The 8,239-nt window shown below is 36.0% G+C and overlaps 1 protein-coding gene across 1 annotated transcript; it reads right to left on the bottom strand.

Moving 5' to 3' along the window:
- Nucleotides 1–2,977: 2,977 nt before the first annotated feature.
- Nucleotides 2,978–8,013, bottom strand: LOC139901074 (premnaspirodiene oxygenase-like). The gene is made up of 2 exons (XM_071883813.1): nt 7,138–8,013; nt 2,978–3,592 (listed from the first exon to the last, which is right to left on the bottom strand). The coding sequence occupies exons 1-2, from the start codon at nt 7,888–7,890 to the stop codon at nt 2,978–2,980; spliced, it is 1,368 nt and encodes a 455-aa protein (XP_071739914.1). The 5' UTR covers nt 7,891–8,013.
- Nucleotides 8,014–8,239: the final 226 nt, after the last annotated feature.

The following is an 8,239-nucleotide window of genomic DNA, read 5'->3' as shown; positions in this document are numbered from 1 at the left end:
TATATATATATATATATATATATATATATATATATATATATATATATATATATATATATATATATATATATATATATAATTTTTACAAGTTTTAACGTACGTGAATCGCCGGTCAACTTGGGTGGTCAAATGTCTACATGAAACTCATTTCAAATAATCAAGTCTTAACAAGTTTGATTGCTTAACATGTTGGAAATATTTAATCATGCAAATATAGTTTTCATTTAATATATAAACATGGAAAAGTTCGGGTCACTACAGATGAAGCTTAATTTGTAGGAGTGGTGTATCTTTTGATTTTTATTTGAAGACATGGTCAAGGATTGCCACCCCACCATTGCCCAATTGATGAGATGAAGTTGTTTGAAGCAATAAGTTTGAAGTTTGATGGTTTGTGAAAGAAGAAGAGGAGGAGATTAATGCTTGGTCCTAGGCGAGCGCAAGTATTTGGAGGACATTTGAGCCTTCAAAGTGCATACTCATAGAGGTATCCCTTATTACTCAACTTTTGCACTTTCGTTGAATTCATTAGCTTGTTCATATTTGCTAGAGGCGTTTCTCCAAGTCTTGTTTGTTGTTATGCTTACTTGAGGACAAGCAAGGTTCAAATGTAGGGGGTTTGATATTGCTCAAATACACAATGTTTCTCACGCAATATCTACCTCATTCTACTCGGTTTTTTTTATAGCATTTGTGCTTTAAAAGTAAAGAAATTGGGATTAGTCGCGTTATGAGTGCTACTGCAGTTTTGGTTATGAATTTGGTGTAAAATTGAGCAATGTGTGTGAAAAAGATCAAGAAAACTTCAAAGTGTTGGAAATGGCCTAAGAACGATGTTCCCGATATCCAGAATGGCGTTCCACTCAAAAGAACGGCGTTCCAAAACCTAGAACGATGTTCCACCTGGAGAAAAAGGGCATTCCAAGCCAAGAACGACGTCCCATTACAAAGTAATGGAAATAGAAAATTTGGGCACTTAGAGGACGAATTAGGAACGACGTTCCTATTTATTGGAACGACATTCCAGTTGAACGACCACCAGAACGACGTTCTTGAAAGAAGAACGACGTTCCACTGGGTAATTCTGGGCAGTTTTTGTGAAGGAGTATAAATAGAATAAGATGAGGGTTTTTCTCATATAGTTAGATAACAGCTCATAACATCACATAGTGTAGTAATTAGGGTTTGGTAGCTGGATAATTAAGGTTTTCATCAAGTTTCTATCAATTTTCAACATCTACATCAAGGATTAGAGGCTAGCTCAAGATCTAGGGCTTGTTCTTCTTCATCATCTTCTTCTTCTTCATCTAGTTCAATTTGTAATTTTCATAAGTTTGGTACAATCTTATCTTTATTATTGTATAATGGTGTTTGAATCTACTTCTATTACTTGTATTGTTCTTGTTCTATCCATGTTTGGCTAGATTTTGAGTTGTACACTTGATTATGAAGCTTGTAAGCTAAGGATTGTTCATATTTATGTTATTGATTGTGTTTGGATGAATCTATCAGTTGATGATTATGATTTGTTGTTAGAATTAGCTAAAAGATCCTTTGCTATCTTTGTTTTGGTTTACTTTGATTATATTAGTTGTGTAGCTTCTGTTAAGGATTTGATTAGTGAAGCAACTTGTACTTCAACACTTAGGTGATCTAGACAATCAAATTAGGAATTTTAAGGGATTGATTTCTTGATTTGGATTGGTTTTCAATTGGTTCTTAGTCAAAATAGTGAAGTTTGGTTTTCTTAAGGGATTTTGATCACCAAAGGGTTTTAGGGGACTTTAACCCAAGCTAAGTACTAATGATAATTGGATGATTCAACTAGATCTAATCGATATAAGGTTATGGGAATTTGCATGTGTTAATTTGATCATTAGAACATCTAGTAGGGATACTAGTACAAAGTTTGAACACAATTAGATCTTAAGTGAACAAAAGAACAATCTGAATGCTTCAGTCAAGTGTGCATGCTTTTATTATTGATAACTACTTAATCATTTCTAGTTTTTAGTTAATTTGCAATTGTTTTTCTTATTATCTCAAAATATAAAACCCCCAACCAAACAAACTTTAGAATGATTATGAGTTTCAATCGATTCAACTAGCAATTACCGCTCTTTTGGGACGAATCTTAAATGGAAATCTTGCTAATTACAACTACCGAGTTATTGTTTCTCGAATGCTTGTTACATAGTTGAGTCCAAGTTTGAATATAAATATAAAAGAAATTATGTATGTTTGTGAGAGCATATCAGAGAACCTCAAATCCGTAGGTGAATGCTAGCTGCGTTTTTCTTATGTGTGTGTAGAGAAGATTTTGGTTTTGTGGGTGCTTTTTTCAATACCATAGGCTTGGTATTTATAGTGCAAACGTAATCCCTTTAAAAAGGAAACGATTTACAAAATCTACCAAAAAGGAAACGATTCATTCTTGGTGAACAAGTAAATAGTTTTCTTGGAAAAAAGGAAAACGTTTTTCTTGACCGGAAAGTCAATAAATGTATTGCAAAAACCGGCTCGCACAAGCCCGGATTTTCGAAGCTGCATTCGTGTTCGCAGGCACGCATTGTTTCAGAAAATTTCCTAGCCCGAATTCCATAACTGCACCACCCCCTATGCGCGCGTAGGCAAAGGAGTAAAAAGTACACGCAAGATGTTAACATAGCTTGGAGTGAAAACCTAATATATAATGCATTATCATATATTAAAATGTGTGTAAACTTGGTTAAAAACACACTTTATTTGACCAAAATTTCCAAAAATTAGTTTAGCTATTCTATTTGGCTTGCTTATGTTTTGATATCTTTAGTCTAATTTCACTTTAGTTTACGTTTCTTTGTGTTTATGAGGCTATAAGGTGTGCTTATAACTCTTGCTCTTCATTGTAATTCTTTTATTATTCATTAATAAAAGCTTCGCTATGGCAACTCTTTACTCAAAAAGGGCATACATAGAAGAAGCATAATTTGATTTTTCAAAGTGGATTATAAGGAGTGGCAATTAGATACAAACTATTTTTTCTCCTGCAAGCAGCTCCAAGAGTCTCACTCATGTCCAATTCTTCTGGCTTTATGTCTTTAGGTATTTTCCAGTCATAGTAATAGAGTAGATGAGATAAAATAATTTCAACTGTCGCCAAACCAAAAAAACTACCCGGACACATCCTCCTTCCGGCCCCAAATGGAAGATACTCCAAATTTTTTCCAAAGAAATCAATACTACTGTTTACAAACCTCTCGGGTAGAAAACATTCTGGATCCTGCCAAAATTCAGGATCCCTTGCAAGAGCCCATGCATTAATTATGACCCTTGTTTTTACAGGTATGACATATCCGTTAATCTCACAATTTTCACGACATTCTCTAGGAAGCAATAATGGAACGACGGGATGCAATCTCATAGTTTCTTTGATCACCAGCTTTAGATACTTCAATTCTTGTATATCATTTTCTTGTACCGATTCTTTTCCCTTAAAAACTTCTCGCACTTCAGCTTGTGCTTTTTTCAAGACATCAGGGTTCCTTATGATTTCGGACATGGCCCATTCCACAATTGATGTTGAAGTATCAGTTCCAGCAATAAAGACATCCTGCATAAATTACGTCATTAGTTCAATTTTGATAACTTTTTGAATTGACTTAGCTTATTTTAGGTAGTCACGGCCAAATTAAAAAGAAAAAGAAAAAGAATACAAATCTGAAGAGATCAAAGAGTAATTTCATCATTTTCTCTTTTTGAAGAAATACCAACAACTATTGTTCATATGAAATACTGGCTTGGGAATACCCGAGTTATTGATCGATCCTTTTTTATTTTGTTAAGATGAACTGAAGCAAGAATTAGATTTGTCATCATTAAAGTTTGCAACTCATGATTCTGTTTTATCATCATCAATTCAGTCATACGATAACGTTTTTTCTTTTTGTGATCAATATATTGATGCAATTAAATTAATGCCTAGAGGTCCTCTCCATGTATCCATCTAGAAACTAGGCCTTCTCAAGAAACGAAAGGTTAAAAAGGAAAGAGGGGTTGACATCATACGTGTATCAAAGTATATTAATAGAGTGTCACGAATTTATAATTCATTGCTACTGTATATTTTTTTTTGAAAGGCAAGCAATTTTTATTATTATACAAAGAACAGTACACGAGAAAACCTAGCAAGGAGCTAGAAAAACACGAACCTACATACAACCACAAAATTAGAACGCACACACAAACACGACTATATGGGGCACACAATCACGAAGTAATAAAGACACACGAAACGAAACCTAATAAAACTAAGTTTCTGAGTCCGATGACGCACAAGAAGAGCAACACGAGCAACAACCACAAACCATCTCCGCGTTATTCATCACATTATCGATAAAGTATCTGTCTTGCCATCGGAATTTATCTCGACGTTGGTTGCGCTTCATATTACATCGACCCCACACATGTTTAATAAAGTGACTTTTGATCAAAGGAAGAGTTTTTTTCCTTTTAACACGAAAGCGAGCTACCGAGGTATGTAAATCATCACAATCTTTTTCTATTGGGCTAGGGTCACTCAGGTGGCGGTCGTCTGAGCCCAGGTCCATTCCATTAGTGGCCTGATTATATCCACTTGAAGAATCTGGCCCATTATGAGAATCTGGCCCAGTTTGTTGTTGAAAAGAAATCGGATGGGGAACTGAAACAGGGTCACGCGTGCTTTCCCTATCCTCAAAAACAGTACCTTCAACATCGAACCTTTCACTCGTGCTTTCACTATCCTCGAACTCTCTACCTGTAACCTCGATGTTCGCAAAAGGAGGTCTCGATGATTGGGAAACATCGGTTGGGTCACCCTTTAATTTGAATTCAGGTGGAGGAATCGAGGCAGGATAGTCCACGGCCGGCGACTGAGTACCGGAATCAACCGGCAAACTTTCTCTATCCTCGAAGCCTTTACCTTCAACCACGTCTCGGTCATGACAATCAGGTGAAGTCTCTGTCTTCCCTTCTTCATCGCCGACGGCCGGTGACTGAGTACCAGAATCAACGTCATCATCATCATCACCGTCATCATCATCAACGTCATCATCATCATGACAGTCCACCGGCGTGAACTCCCCTTCTTCAACGTCATCATCATCATCGACATATGTGGTAGGTTTAACGTTCTGATAAACTTTCACATCTTCAACACAATTTGCACCCTTATTAGGCTGGACATCAGACGATTATGAAATTGGACCCATTCCAGACGCTTCATTGTCACCCGCTTCATTGTCTGGTTCTGAAATTGGACCCATTCTGAAATTGGACCTACAATTTGCACCCACATTAGAACCCTTGACTGGTTCTGATTGAATCTCAGAGCCACCATCATCGAACCGGGACTTATTTATTTCGACCAGAGACCACGAAAATCGGTCCTTGTTAAAACTGAAAACCAGCTTATGATTGTTCACAGATTCCGGGAGGTCAAAATCAATCCATTTACCCCCGACTTTAATCTCGATACGGTATGTATTACTGTGCTGATATAAATTGGTTTGTTTGTTAGATCCAGCAAGAGAGTCTGCGAAGGATTTACCTTCCCAAATATTTGGATTTGACGGGATTGATGGGTTTGACGAAACACGACTCCAAGGAGCATGAGGAAAATCATCAAAGTCATCGATCTTCAGCTTGGAATCACGACCATAATCTTCTGCAGTCAGGTTAGAAACTCGACCATTAACCCGAGCACTTTTGGAAACATTTCTCTCTATGGCCTTGTAGGCACGAATCCACCTCCCGTTGACTTGAATGTTGTTTAGATCTTTTGTGAATGAATCGATGTCAGAAATGCCACCAAATCTGACGTACCCGAAGCGTTGACCACTCGACAATCTTTTCCGAGCAAAGTACACGTCATTGAGATCCCCATAGTTCTCGTATATTCTCCGACAATCATCTCGAGACCAAGAATCCGGAAAGTTGAATATCAAAAACGAGGTAACACGACTCTCACTCGACTTTGTAAACGAAGAACCATTTGGCTTCGACATTGGGATTACATCGTCTTCGACCAGAGGACTGGCCGGAGGAATGGGAGTATGAACGGAATAGGTGGTGGTTGAAATGGTTTTTTTGGTTTTTATATCAATTAGGTGGTTTCTTAATAATTCATAATAACCTAAACTTTAATGTATATAGTTTATGCAATTTGTACTTCCCGTGTTATATATAGGGGCAGGATCAATGCGGAAGTAACCAATCGGGGGGAAGCAAGGGGAAGCAAAAAAAAAAAAAATTCATTTTTTTTTAAAAATTTTTTTTTCCGGCATCAAGATCACACGAAAATATGAACATTTAGAAGAGACACTTCGTGATGAATGTTATTATTTAGGCGGGAAAACGATCGACAAAAATAACATTCAAGATAATATTGTTCGTGAAGAATATGAACGTTTTTTTTTTCCATGTTTTGTGAAGTAAAATTTAGCCCGATTTAGAGTTTAGGGTTTAGGGTTTAGAGTTTAGGGTTTAGGGTTTGGTGTTTTGGGTTTATTCCATAAACCCAAAACACCAAACCCTAAACTCTAAACCCTAAACTCTAAACCGTTCGTGTTAAAAACTCAATCTAAATCCTAAATCTAAACCCTAAATCCTAAATTTCTAAACCCTAATATCTAAACCCCAATAGGTGAAACCTCAAAATACGCTCGAAAAACACGATAATTGTTATATATTATTTCTTCGAGCGTTTTCCCGCCAAAATAAAAACATTATCACAAAATGTCTCTACTAAATGTTCATATTTTCATCTCATCTATAATGTTCGTGAATAAAATTTTTTCAAAAAATGAAAAAAAAAAAGCAAAAATATTTGCTTCCCCCCGATTAGTTACTTCCCTCTTGATCCTACCCCTATATATATATATATATATATATATATATATATATATATATATATATATATATAAGGTGTCTATGTTACATCTCTTACAAGTGGTCACACCAAAATACATACATTGGTCTCCTCGCTTGAGGGCTCTTCACCCGGAAATTTTACTCGCTAGTGGGGACCAATCACTAGGGAGTTTTCCTCTGCTATCTAAAAATAAATGGAAACCCACGTTCAGATACCAACCAGTTTGAGAAGTTTTAGATACTAACCAATATCACTGCTTTGATGTTGTCAACTGAGATGGGATACTCAAGATCACCACTATCTTTGAGTCTAAAAAGAATATCAAGCAAATCTTCCTTATCCGTTCCGTCTTTCACCCCTACAACTTTTCTCTTGTCTTTTTCATGTTCTTTAATGATGTTGTTAAAGATACCATCAAGATATTGATGAATTTTAGCCAACTTCGAGCTCGTCCTTGTAATAACATGTAGAAACTTGTAAGAGGGAAATAAATCGGCTAAATCAAACCCTCCTACTATATCGCTCACTTTATGAAGCGTCTGAACTAGTAAATCTTGATCTTTGTAGATCTTTCCAAAAGCGGCTCTTGAAACTATTGTATTCACCAACGTCGAAACCTTTTCAGTAAGATTAATTGGTGATCCTGATGACAACATAATGGATTCTATCATAATCTTGACTTCTTCCTCTCGGATATAAAAACAAGACTGGACTTTCTTGGGACTAAGTAATTCTGAGGTGCAGATTTTTCTGAGTTGCTTCCAGTAATTACCATACGGAGCAAATCCAATATCGCTATTGTTATAGATGATGATCTTACTAGCTTGAATTTCTGGCCTGTTTGCAAAAGCGATATCGTTAGTTATCATGATCTCTTTTGCCACTTGAGGTGATGACACTATCAAAGCGGAAACCTCTCCAAGTTGAAGATGCATCAACGGACCATATTTTCGAGCCAGGTTTAGAAGGACATAATGTGGTGGTTGTGTACTCACCATGAATAATAGGTTTCCAATGATAGGTAGCTTCCATGGACCAGGAGGTGGGAACGTTGGATTTGAATTTGGTTTTTTGTTTAAATTTATTAGCTTGATCAAAAAGAAGATAGTTACAATTACAGTTACGAGGATTAAGGAGATGTGAAATTCCATTAGATAAGACATAGGGAATGAAGAAATGGTGTTGCATTGAAATCTTTTTTATAAGCAAAAACATGAACTTCAGATATTTTTGATTTAATACAGTAGTTTGGAATTCATTGTCATGTTGGATAATAAAATATGATCACTTAATATTATGTTTCTTGTGATACTATTGAAAGTGAAATATGATCTCTCATTTTATATA

The sequence above is a fragment of the Rutidosis leptorrhynchoides genome, chromosome 3 (assembly GCF_046630445.1).
Source record: "Rutidosis leptorrhynchoides isolate AG116_Rl617_1_P2 chromosome 3, CSIRO_AGI_Rlap_v1, whole genome shotgun sequence".
NCBI lineage: Eukaryota > Viridiplantae > Streptophyta > Magnoliopsida > Asterales > Asteraceae > Rutidosis > Rutidosis leptorrhynchoides.
The sequence above is the reverse complement of the archived record's forward strand: the minus strand, read 5'-3'. Positions and strand labels throughout refer to the sequence as shown.